Source organism: Vidua macroura, chromosome 2 (assembly GCF_024509145.1).
Source record: "Vidua macroura isolate BioBank_ID:100142 chromosome 2, ASM2450914v1, whole genome shotgun sequence".
In the NCBI taxonomy this organism is placed as follows: Eukaryota; Metazoa; Chordata; class Aves; order Passeriformes; family Viduidae; genus Vidua; species Vidua macroura.
Window position 1 is genome coordinate 102398660 of NC_071572.1, and position 13615 is coordinate 102412274.

General features: G+C 35.6%; 1 protein-coding gene across 2 annotated transcripts in view; it reads left to right on the forward strand.

Moving 5' to 3' along the window:
* Window positions 1-13615, forward strand: part of VWA8 (von Willebrand factor A domain containing 8) — a 179730-nt gene that overhangs the window by 89924 nt on the left and 76191 nt on the right. For both annotated transcript variants that reach the window (XM_053970435.1, XM_053970436.1), the window contains exons 22-25: window positions 5446-5521; window positions 6166-6301; window positions 7641-7760; window positions 9659-9864. In XM_053970435.1, the coding sequence (XP_053826410.1) occupies window positions 5446-5521; window positions 6166-6301; window positions 7641-7760; window positions 9659-9864 (538 nt within the window). The remainder of the gene's footprint in view (window positions 1-5445; window positions 5522-6165; window positions 6302-7640; window positions 7761-9658; window positions 9865-13615) is intronic.

Sequence of the window (13615 nt, forward strand, 5' to 3'; positions counted from 1 at the left end):
TCCATAGTGGGCTGTTGAAGGAAGTGTTCTGTAGGTGCACTGGTTTATTTCAGTTGAACACAGCAAAGGGAGGGGAGATGTTGTGTTGTGTTTTTGTTTGTTGGCAGCCACAAAACAAAAGTCTGTGTAATTTTTTCTCACGATTCATGCATCATTAATGTTTAGATTATTTTCTTTTAATATTGTATTTTATAGTGTGTACTTTATTCTTCATGTAGCTCATGTTTGGAAATTAGTAATAAGATGATACATTTTTGTCATGAAGATTTATGTTGTGAAGAGCTGAGTGCACTGACTACATAATAGGTGTCTTTTTGGTTTTTTACTTGTTTTTTACCTGTTTTCTTAAATACATTTTCAGCCAATACAGAGCTGCAATGCAAAGCTTTCAAGATTTCATGCCAGCTGATGGTCCCTGTTTCCAATCTTATATTTTCATAAGCTGGCTGACTAGCTCTGTTATTGTCACATTCCAGGTGTTAGAAAGCTACTTCGTTTTTCTTTTTTGTAGGCATTGAATTCTGCTTTAATATCCTGCTGCATGGCTGTTACAGAGAAATAGCTCAGGTTAGAAGACCCTGTTGTTTCATTTTCCTCTAAAGCTGAAGTAAGAGTTTCTCACTGTTTAATCAATTAAATGTATTCTTACAAGCAATAAGGGAAGCTGCACGGTGTCATGTTTCCCCATTTATGGATTTTACAATTAGAGTGAGTGAATTTTGCATCTTGTTTTGGCAGATGGATCACATACAAGTAATTTTGTAACTTCAGATTTAAGCATATAACATGAATTAAACATAATTCCCTTTGACCTTTCTTCTGCCACCTGCAGTCATACTGAGTAATGAGTACCTTTATAGTCAAAATAATTTCTTGCATTTTAAACAAACTCATGTCCTGCTGAGTAGCTGTAATAGCCTAGCAGGAAAAAAAAAAAAAAAGGTGAATTTAATTATCAGTTCATACAGATAAGTCTAAAAGCCTTTACAGGGTCATTTTTAACAGAGCAATGAGACATCTGGTTGACTTTTCAGATATTTCAGAATTTCCTAAACATAGCAGTCAGATCATGCAATGCAATGTCTCTGTGATAGGTTGACTAAAGAAATTAATTTGTAAATGTCAAAATCGTGCAGATTGATTCTTTGTGTTGGGATTGCCTGCTCTTCATCAGGATAATCCGTGAGTGGATTAACTGACCAATTAACAGCTTCAAATGGCCTTTGGACTAATTATTTTTCAAATACTCTTTCAAATTAGGTCACAGCAGATGGGTATATTCATGTCTGATTGACATGTAATTGAGAAGAAATACGTATCTATGCACAAAGGTATTTAGATAATAGATGCCTCACAGAAATGAAGGAGAATTTCTAGAGCATACCCTCTACATCTCTGGTTTTTCCTTTCAACTACCATGAAGTTTTGTGTGGTGAATCAGAAGAAGGCCAGACCTGAGCTTGATTTATGTAACCTTCTTACCGTGAGCAGGGACCCCTAGAACACAAGGTTGCTTTGCACAAATAATCTCTTATCCTTTTAGCCTCAGTATAAGTGCATACAGAAGTCAGGACAATACAGTCCTTCTGCACTTGTCAAGATGGAGTAATTCCACGGAATGTGAGTGTTTGTGATGTTAGCTGGGGCCCTGACACTGTGTCCTGTATTAGGGCATAAGCTTTTCTGGGGACTCAAATCTTAAATTAAAGCATTGGAACACCTTTTATTAAACTAGAGGATAACAACTAACTCTCTGAGGTTGATGGAAATTTCTCCTGACACAGTTCATAGTTGTTCTCTAGAAGGAAGGCATTGCTGTCAGTGAAACAGGAACTGTCACAGCAGTATGTTTGAGTCAGTCTGCAGACCTCAGAAATAGCTGCCTTTAGGGTAAACAATGCAGCAGTAGCAAAAAATAAATAAAAGTGGTATGAGCTAATAAAAAACATGAGAAGAATTCTCAAAAGTCCTACTAAGAATTGAGTGGTTCTGTCAGAGTAGTTGCTGTATTTCAGTAGTAAACATTTTTTCTTTTTTTTTTTTCCTTTTTAAATGGAGCACTTGTGAGAATGGCTTCCTTGATAAAAGTAAAAGTACATTCTCAGGAAAGACATTAGTGAGCTTTTTGTATTTTTCTTTTACAATCAGGCGAAGACAAAATCAGTTCAGTTGAGTAAGATGACAGTATGTCAGACAGTTTTTCTCACTCTACATTCCTACAGTCTTGCTTCTTTGTGTCAGACCTATTTTCATTGCTGAATGTGATGAAATTATGAGGTTTTGGTATTCATGTCTTTGTTAGAGCCTGTTAGTTATTATTAAGGTGCTATTATTACTAAGTGGAAGTGAATTGGAGTTTTTAGCTCCTTTCCTGTGGAAATTATGAGTGCCAGACATATTTTGCATTTAGGAAATGCTGCTTGCCATTTGTTCAAAAATATTTCGGACTTAGTGTATTTTTATCTTTTCTTTATTTCAATGCCTTTACATTTACATAATTTGTTACAAAGTGGGAATTTAAGAAAAAACCCTAAGGAGACAGTTTATTTTTAGCCATTCTTTACTGTGTTTGGGTCATGATAGGTTTCTGAAGAACAGAAATTAATGATATATAAGTGTATGGCATATAATTCTGAAAGGAAAATAACATTAATCTGTTATAACCCTTGTAAAATCATTCATACATGTCTGAATAGCCTAAGCAAATACAGGAGTTTCACATACACTTAAATTATCAAGCCAGTGGAATTAATGTTTGACTTACATTTAACTCTGTAATACATTGCAAATTCCCCAGTGTATTTCCTTAAATATTAAGGCTGACTATCAACAAAGCAGAAGAAAGATAAAATAAGAAAAAAAATAGAAGATAGATTCAGGATGATAATTTTTATTTTAGTTTGATACTGTCTATATTTTTTCTGATTATGCTACTTTTGTAATAGCACTTAAATGAACAGTAAACTCTTGTAGTGTTTATTTTCCCCAAAAATATGTCAATTCTGTCTTCTCTGAAGAATGAGATCATCCTAAGGATTTGTGTGGGCTGCTGATTATTATGGAATTCAGTATTCCGTATTAGGGGGTTGTAAGTAATCTCTGCAGAGCCAGAGGATTAACTCATTCAGCAAAAGTAAAGTACTGTTTCATGTTACAGTAAAACACCATTTGACATTTTTGTCTTTTCTTATGCCGTCACCTGTGACCATCCACAGCATCCCTAGAGATCTTCATTTCCTGATGTGTTTTGTTCATTTTATTGTTTTTCATGCATTATCTCCTAAGTGCAAATTTATGACCTGTAAAGCATCCTGTAATTCATCTCCTTTTACATTATTCTTGACCTATCCTATCCTCGGGTCCTCTCATTTTCTCACCTTTCTATTCCTTTAAAGAGATCACAGTTCAAATTTGACAAATTTTTCCCCTTTGTACCTTGTATTAATTCCTCAGAACATTTTTCCTTGAGTTATTTCTGACTAATTAGTACCTGTGACTATGACCTTCATATACTCCAGCATTTGATTTATGCATTTTAAAATTCTTCTGCATCTGCAGCTGTATAGGCTTGAATCAGAAATGTTAACTGATCGTGGAGGTAGGCTGATACATACAATAATATTCGTTCAAGAAACAAAAACAATTGGTTTGTTGTTATTTTTGGATCTGTTATTGATTTCTCTGCCCAGCATATAAATTGCTTAGACACACAGGATGACAGTAGAAGCTTTGTTTTTGTGTTCACAGTATGATTTCTAAGATAATAGATTAGTGCTACTGCTTATTTTAAGGATGTAAAAAGTTATATGTTGCAAGTGAATACGATGTTAAGATAACTATTTGAGGCAGGGTTGCCTACTTGTGACTGGGTTAAATGAAGTGAATGTGGTCCCATCTTTGTAACCTTTCCCTTTGGATTGGAGTTCAGATCAGGTAGCTAAACATTCAAAGTCTCTCTTTCTGCCCTCTGCTTTATTTCTGTGCATGGAAACTGTGGGATAAATCAATTGTGGGCTTAAAACTGAGCAAGAAATGATTAGTGATTAGGGACAGAAATCCTGCTGACAGCAGTTTCAAATAAAGGAAATGTGCAAGTTATCCTCTCAGTTTAAAATTGTAATTGGAAGCTGGCCACTTAGTGGTGTGCTGCTAACAGTACTGTTTGGTTTCCTGTATACATGGAGCTTATCAGAATTGTTGGTTTTTGCAAGGTGTTGCAAAATTAAAGATAGAACTAAGTGGATATTTGGAAGAGTGAGTCACCTAGGCTTAAGCAAACAGTTTTGTTACGCAGCACAGCTGTGAAAGGTAAGAGATTTGTTGTATCAAATGTTACATACAGTGCAAAGGTTACCAACCTTACCAATGGACCAGTATGTGTATCTCAAGCAGTGCTAAAAGAGGTTTTCCAGATGGGTTTTGTCCTGTGATCAGCCCATCATTCTTTTGACACAGACTAAACCAAATTTTGAAATACAGGAGGAAAGTGATAGCAAGACCAACTTACCTTAAGACTGAATTTCCTGTTGCCCATGAAAGCGTGGGAGCCTTGGGGACCTTCTGTCATGACCCATGATTATTCTCTAGCTCATTGGTCCATCGGAACCCCAAAGTAAATGGGGTTGATTATACAGATCATGATAAAGGTCTGGTATTTTATACATTCAGGAGGGGCTTTCCCTAGGTTATAGACATAGATTATACAGGTGATTCCATTGTGGTGATGTCTGTTGCTTCACCTTTCTGAATTGCAACTGTTTTTGATTTATCTGTACATTCAGTGGTGGTTAAAATAGATTAAATAGTGAAGATTAAGGAATATTCTCATTACAGATTTTAATTAGCACTGTTGTAAATTGGAAGAAAAAGTAATGGAGCAGTTCAAACACAGAATTTCAGAAAGAAACTCTGCTGCTGAAGCCTCTGTCCCATCTAAGAGCTTATACTGTTCATGATATAAAATGTAGCAAGCCAGTAGGACTTAGAACTAAAAAGAATTTATTTTAAGAATTCTACATGATAGGTTGTTGGATTTATTTGTTTGTTTATAGGCTTTTTCATTATGGTATGTGGAGAAGAACAGCTAAAACAGGAACAATTCCTGTTTGTCACATAAATGACAGTTTCAGCATACTTAACTAGAAATAGTAACATCAGTAATGTGCCTGCATACAAAAAATACCAATTCATTTCTCAGTGGTTTTGTTTTCAGGGTTTATGAGAAATGGAGAACTACTGTGAAAGTCCTGGCAGAGGCAGGGATATTCACATTTGACCACTAAGTGGGCACACTGTTGTTCCCAACTATTCAAGTATTCTAAAAAAAGATATTTTTTTCCTCTTAGAAAGAGACTATTCAGTTTTTCATTTATTCATTTTGCATTTTATTGTAACTAAAATTCCTGTGTATTTTTAGTTAATACCATCTGTTTTTCCACATTTCAGGGATACCACTGTCCAAAGCCTCACCCTACAACCTTCTGTAAAGGATGGTCTTATTATATATGAAGATTCACCACTGGTCAGTAGTAGCATTTGGATTTTATATTTGGAAAGGTTTCTGATTTAAAATGTCGGTGATTTGATTTTTCATGGCACAGTGAGTGAGCATGGTAACAAACATTAATTTTTATTCGGTCACATTTGTCACATTTGCTGTGCCAAATGTGAATAAGATGATAATCTTGGGAGTTCCCACACACAAAATGAGTATGGAAAATAATTTAGTATTAACCTGACACATTCTAACTGGTAGAGTGATATTTGCCTCCTTCTGCTTTGTAGCACCTCACACCTACATGCTAAGTCGGGCTCCAAACAGCTGTTGCAGCCTTTCTTCAGTTCTTTCAGCTACTGAAAGTCTAGATGCAAACTGGCTTTGCACTTCTCTGTCTGCGCTCCAAGTTGTTCACAGTCAGGCTCCTCACTTCCCTGCCTGGCATATTCCTTTCCATCCCTATCCAGGAGAAATGGAAACACCCAACTTTCTTGCCTCCCCTGCCTCTTCTTCCTTCTATTGTGATTTGGTCACAGCTTATCCCTGTTCTTAGTCCCTTTCTTGTCTCAGTGCCACCAAGGTGTCACTCCTGCTCACTGAGAAATCAGTAATGCAGCTCCTTGCAGGGTTTTGGCCAGCAGTGATGATATGATTCCTTTCTCTTCTAGGTAAAAGCAGTGAAGTTCGGACATATTTTGGTAATTGATGAGGCAGACAAAGCACCAACAAATGTTACCTGTATCTTAAAAACTTTAGTGGAAAGTGGGGAAATGGTTTTGTCAGATGGAAGGCGAATTGTTGCCAGTAAGTAGAGTGGAAGTGTTTTCACCATTTACAGTAAAATGTAACATGTTGCTGGTTTTCAGTTGCTCCGTAGCAACACAAACCAGTCCAAATGGATAAATTGTTTGTTCCTAAGTTTACAATTAAAGAATTTACAGTAATTTTCTCTACTGCTATCACAATAGCCACTAAGGTTTTTTTTTTAAGTTAGCATTCTTGTGAATTTTGCTGAAGAATTAAAAAAAAACCCTAAACCCAGAAAGTGTAACTTGACCTCTCTGCTTCTCATTCACCATAAGAAATAAAGATTTTGTTGAGAAAATTATGATCTTGATTATGCCTATCTAGACAGTTGGGTTATCATTGGATCAGGTCTGGAATAAAGATAAGAGTATATCTAGGGTCCAATTGTTCAGGGTTTTATCTAATCAAATATTGCATATGCTTACTTGAGTATATGGTTACTTAATTATTTAACTATATCCTGCACGATGAGGCTATCTGTAATTTGATGGAATTTAATTCATCTGGGTTCCAGGAAATAAATACTTTTCATTATTTTTCAAAACAAGACCATGTTTGAAGGTATCTCTTGATGCTACTAGACACCATACTTTATATAATTAGTTTTATTTTAACAATATTGGGAATAATGTTTGCGTGTAGCAATCATGCAATACTTACATGGCACACCTGAGTTTTGCTTGTCATTATAAACTCTAGGTTGGTTTATTCTAAAATATTTTGCTAGCCAGTTCTAATTATTACTGTAGTTTTTTAGAGGCAGTTAAAGGATTCCCAAACACCATGTGCCACTGGTATCATGCTGAAAGGGAACAAGGTTCTGAATGGGGCCAATCTGAGTAGTTTTGGAGAACCAGAGTCTTCACATGTGTTAAATAATATATCTCTGTCTTCTCACAAATTTTGTAGTAACCAGGAGGAATTTTGGTCCTGTCTTCCCAGATCAAATAATGTCAGACCTATATAAATCACATTTTATTCACCATTGGCTTCACCATTTTAGTGAAATTAAATATAAAGAAAACCTGTAGTCTGCTCCCCAAGAACAGTGGATGCATTTTTATGTTTTTTCAATTAATTACTTTGGTTAAATTTTTGTGAAACAAACTATGAAACTTTAAAATGCATGCTAGAAAACTCAGTTGAATGACATGTAAGAAGCTATTGAGCCCTTTTTTTTTTTTTGTAACTGTTCTTCTAATTCCAAGAAGAATGTAATTAAATTAGAAGAATTTTTCTTCTAATTCTGAGAATTCTTCTCCTAATCTAATTATGTTCATTCATTTACGATTGCAAAGCTTAAATATGCAAGTAATACATTTTATTTATTTTCCAGATCATGCTCATGTAGAGGGGAGAGAAAATGTAATAGCTATTCATCCTGATTTTAGAATGATAGTTCTGACAAATAGGCCTGGATTCCCTTTCTTGGGTAATGACTTTTTTGGCACATTAGGTAAGTGATTCATATTAATTTATGATCTGTAATAGACTTGACTAATAGAATATCTGTCTTTATTAATTAGATTTCATGAGGAGAAGGGCCCTTATGCATATTGATACTTTGTTTCATGTAAGACATTAAGACTATCATGTAAATTTATGTATCTTAATAAAAGTGCCCGAACTTGCCCTGAATGAAAAAGCTGTATGTGATCATCTGTGTTAAAACTATTTTGTTTTATGGGACCTGGATGGATATTGCAGACACAAGGTTATGGGAATCTTGGTTAATGAGTGTATAGAGTATACAAATACTGCAAACAAATTAACTGTAAGCTTGACACCTGACAGCTCTCTCAACCACTCACTATTTTTTTCCCCATATCAAACAAGCTACAGCTCGTGTATTGTCCTGTTTGGTAAGAGAGATGGTAGCTTAATGGATGGTTCTTTTCTTTGCTTTCAATAGTAAAGGCTACTATATTTTTTGCTGCTAGCACTGTGCTACCTGCTTCTTAGTCTTTATTTGCTTCTCCATGCATATGGCCTTAGTTAAATATGTATGTTTGACAAGATACTGAATTTATCTCAGTATCAGGTAAAGCTGTCCAAATTTCACATAAACGATTTTTATATCAACAGAAGCCTTATTTTGGAAAGCTCCTGGTAGGTCCCAGAAATTCTGTGTGTCAGCAAAGATTCCTTAGAGCTTCATCTCATGCAAAATGAAGAAATTAAGTTGCACAGGGGCAAGTGGTGAAGCATTCATTTGTCTGTATAGCCCAGTGTTAGTCTAAGTGGGCCTCTAGCAAGGTTTTGGCATTGCTGCTACATGATGGCTATGAACTGAATACCCTCCAGACTCCACTGACTGTATTATCTATGTTAGCTTGGACATTTTCATGCAGGAACCTTAATTTATGTGGTTTTGCCTGTTAACTTTGGCCATAATGCTTAATCTGTAAGAAATAACATACTCAAAAAAAGTTGCAAACCAATAATTACCTGGTAGTTCGTTGTTTTTCAGGTCAGGTTCCCACGGAGTGGACGTTCTCTGTCCGAAACTCATTGGCTCTGAATTTCACCAAGCTATGTTGCCCCAAGAGAATTTATTGTTGTGTTTCTTTTTCATAGCCTAGTTTCCTTCCTTACATGGACCCTTTACACAAATTGGTTAATAAACAAATTGATTGGTTAATCAACCCACTGTTACTGCTCTTGATCCACATGGCAGAGGTGTGATTGAGTCTTTGGGGTTCTTTATTGATATTATTTTTCCGACTTAGGGTCTCTTCTGCTTTTCTGCAGGATCTGATCATGCTTCTTCAAAGTTTTGTACAACTGTTCTGAGACTTTTTATGAATAAACTCGATTTATAGATTATGTTTGGTATCAATATAAAGCCAATGTATGGAAATAATATCTTGCCAAATTTCTTACCGTACTTCAAGACAGGCAGGGAGAAAAGATAAAATGAAGTCAGTATTTCCTCTAGACCTCTTAATTGTGTTTGCATTAGGGCCTTCCTGCATTTCAAGATTTCCTTGCATTCTATGGTGTTTTGAAGAAGTTAAAAAATGGGTTCCATTCAACCAGTTATGTTTTCTTAAAATATTTTTTCTCTTATTTTTTCCTGAATTCATTTGACTTCTGTTTCTTCTTGAAGTTGATTTCTCCCTCAAGATATCAGCTTCATTAAAATGACAGGCAAGATCTTTCTGTTTCCAGAAACCTCAATGTTCTTCATAGCTTATACTTCACATTTTTCACAATTTTAGCAACTTGGTACTCCGTGTTCTTTTGAATCATATCTTTTCTATTAGAGGTCCAGTATTAAACTTAAAGTGGCTATTGTGATGCTACTTCTTTATAAATTATCTAACTCTGTGCTTTTTCTTTTTTTCATTGTAGGGGACATTTTTAGTTGCCATGCTGTTGATAATCCCAAACCACAGTCAGAACTGGCAATGCTTAAACAATATGGTCCCGATGTTCCAGAGGCAATTCTGCAAAAACTGGTAGCTGCTTTTGGAGAGCTCAGGAGCTTAGCTGACCAAGGAATTATTAACTACCCCTATTCAACTAGAGAAGTTGTGAACATTGTAAAACATTTACAGGTACAGTACATCAGATTTAATTGTAAACTTGAGTTCATCAATACTAATTTTTTAATGCCTGAAGGTTTCAGGAAGATGCCACTATTGTTCATGCATTTTTATTTAATTCTTGTGAAACACTTTACATTTTGAAAGAAGCATAATATTAAAGATGCTCAGATAGTCAGAGGGTAAGGATCACAGATGTATATGGGCAGATATTTATTCTGCATATTTTTATGGATAGGAAAAAAAAACCTGTAAATCTGTTTTTCTACTGTGTGAGAAAAAAATTTCATACTGTGAATGCTGTGTGCAATGTTCATACTAGCCCTCATTATAAAACTCCATATTTAACATACAATACTTCCAGGACAGTGCAACTGTTAATTTTATTCTGCTATAAAATTTGTGGGTTTAATCCTTTCCTGTGGAAAAAAAAGAAATTCCTGCTGCGTAACAATAATACATCTGTAGTGAATTTTTTCTAAGGAAAATGCTAGATGGATAACAACTCACCAAGGGAATGTGTAGGATTCATGATTACTTCCTACACACATTTAACTGTAAAATTGTGAATTCTGATTTAATGATGATCTGGTTTTTAAATATTACAGTAAAGTCTGACTTCTGTTTTTATAAATTGAAGGATGTTTTTTCCTGAAGTATTTGAAATGTAAAGTGTCTTAATGCTCTTTGAAATAGCAGTGCTTTTATTTTGTTCTGTTTATAGTTGTAAAATTGGTAGTTTGTTAATTTATAGGCCATTTCTTGAGTTATTGAATCCTAGATCTTTTTAAAAAATAGTGGAAATTAATGTAATTAATACAATTAGAACATAATTTCTCACAAATTCGGACCTACTGCTCCTGTGTTTTATACTGCATAGTATAGCAGGATTGCATGATCACGTGGTCACGTACCTATTCACACACATTCAACCATATACACAGACATTCAGATCCTGCAGGGTGGAATTACTACTTTTAAAAATCTTCACCTAGATTTCTGGGGAGGATAGATTTTTGTCTTCTGTGGTCTCTAGAGTGCAAAAAGATCTCAAGACAAACTGGTGCTACCATGTTATCATGTTATATTACATGTTATTGTGCTAAGGGTTAAGAAGATTCAGATCTAAAGGCTGAGGAATCCAGATAAACACATAAGCAAAGCAGTCTATTAGGATCCACTACCAGCTGATAGGTATTTGTTTACCAAGCTGATAGAACATGCTGATCTCTAAACACACAGTTACATTCAAAATGACAGTGGAAAGATTATGGACCTGAGGAATATTTGCTGTGCTGCTGAGAAGCTAATTTTTTAGGGTGTTTGTTAAATTAACTCCTTTTTGTCTTCATACCTTTCTTCTCTTCCTACCTTCCTTCCTAACTTCTTTTGTTCATCATCTATCTCCAAGTAACTTGAAGTTGTACTGATTTATGTTGGCAGCCGGTGCAGAAGCATACGATTTAATTCTTGTATTATTTGAGTGTGAACAGCATCTAATTGGAGATTGAAAGAACTGCATTGCTAATTGTCTTAAGGGCTCTTACTGTCTGCTTCTGTCTCCTTCACTTAAGCAGATTAGTACAGTCTCTTCAACCTGGACATTGGATGCAGTTCAGTGATGAAGTTTCCCATCTGCTAAGCTTTTACCTCTTTCAAAGTGTAAATATCCAAATACACCTCCAACATGCATCTTTGATTTGTTTTGTAACATTTATTTTCAAGATCCCAGTCTCATAGCAAGAATGCAACATTTTGTTTACTTGATTTTCAATCTGAATAATAAAAAAACTGGGAGTAGCCAAATGTAAACAATTAATATAAACATAATGGTTATTCCAAAGAAACTTTTAGGTCTTCAGGTAGAGAAGAAAGAGGAAGGAGGGAAATGAGTCAATGAAATTGCTGGTCCTTAGGAAGGAAGGAGGGAAGTTAGTCATGTTGTTAAACAATTTCCCTTACAGCAGTTCCACAGCCCTGCTCTCTTTGTACTATTGTGTTGATTTCTTTCACATAATTTTGGAATTTTTTGCTTGTGTAAAAAAAGGTTGGTTGTTTTGGAGGAAAAAGGTGCTTTTGATTACTGTTGTCTGAGAGCACATCTGAGCATCAGGACTAGTCAGTTAAAAATATACTGATTGCTATGGTATCAGCATATTGTTAGGCTAATCTCTGACTAATTGTGATCTTCAGCATTTAGGATACACACAGGGAGTGCAGTTACAAGATTATCTTCCCCTTAAGATTATGCAAGTAGGGAACTGTATGTAGTAATTTAGGGAACTATGCATGTAGTAATTTATTTGTAGCTTAGACATTGTGCTCAGAGCTGTATTGCCTCTATACTAACTTTTTCTTAGGGAAAGGTTTTTTGGTGATACTTGCGACACCAAACTATATTGAAGACCCAAAACTCCAGGCATAGGGAGAGTTGTCTAATGAAGGAACCTAACTTGATTGCTGCAACTTTTTCTCCTCACATTCTGTATCAGGAATTTGGGTCTTGCAGCTCTAGTTGGCAGGTGACCTGGATACAGCCTTTTTGTCTTGCTTACCTCCAGTTTTCAGACTGTCAAATGTCAAAAGTCTTTATGTTAATCGTAGCTTGTGGGTAAGCTCAGAAGCTCTGCCCTTGCTCTGTTGGCTTACCATAAGATGCCTGTAAGCAGGCACCTTCCTATGACTGCTTCTCTGCAATCTAACATGCTGTTTTTCATGAGACCTTGGTAGATATTAATCACGAAAGCCACATTAGTCTAGATAAAATGGCAATAGCTTTTTTAGTAACTCTTCTTTAGTTTCAGAAAGCTCAGATTTTTTTCTTCTCGGTCATCTTTCTTGTTTATATCTGAGATTTCTTCCTAACAGTAGGCATTAGTATAACAGTTTTCAAGCAGTAAATGCCTAAGAAACCTTCTGGCCCTGCAATCTACTCATCATCAGGTTTTAAGGCCTATTCAGTAAGCTCTTGTGGTAAGATAGTGCCTTTTTTTTTTTTTTTTTTATGTTCAGCCTAATCTCAAAAGGAAACTAGACATATCAAATAACAGTTTATATCCCCTTCTCACTTTGCTGCTTAATAACCTTTTGCCCTTTTGGCCAGTCACAATGGATCTCAGTTATCAATTTTCAAAGATAATTAGGTTTCTGCTGGTTTAATCAAAATCAGTGGCTATGTGACAGAGAGGAACTGATTGAAATTGCAGGGGGAGAATTCAGCTGTTTCATTTGGCTGTAGATGATGCTCACTAAAGACACAAGTACTGGTTAATCCATTAATATGTCTGTCACTCAGGATGAGCCATAGACATGGTGCTTCTGGCCCTGCTGAAGGACAGCTGAGGAGGCACAGAGAGAGCTTGGCTGCATTCAGCAAAAGGACATAGGGGTGGGTGCAGGGGGAAACCAAGAGCACACAGGAACAAACAGATATCTGAAGGCACCAAGATACACAGGAAGTGAGCATTTGTGAGAACACAAGGTAGAAGTCAAAAGGTCTGGACTCATTACAGACTGAATACCAGATAATTTATCACTTTCTTTTCAGGGCAGTGGTAGAAGTACAGTAGACCTCAATGGGTATAGCATATTTGAATTAAGATTCTTGATTTCTACTGGAAATAGCAATTTTCCTTATAGATTTTAGGCAGACTGTAGAAATACATATCCTCATGGAATGTTAGGTCCAAAAAAATATGGCTTTTTCACCAAGTCAAATTCTGTATCAAATAAAGCATACAATGCATAAATAAAAATATAATTT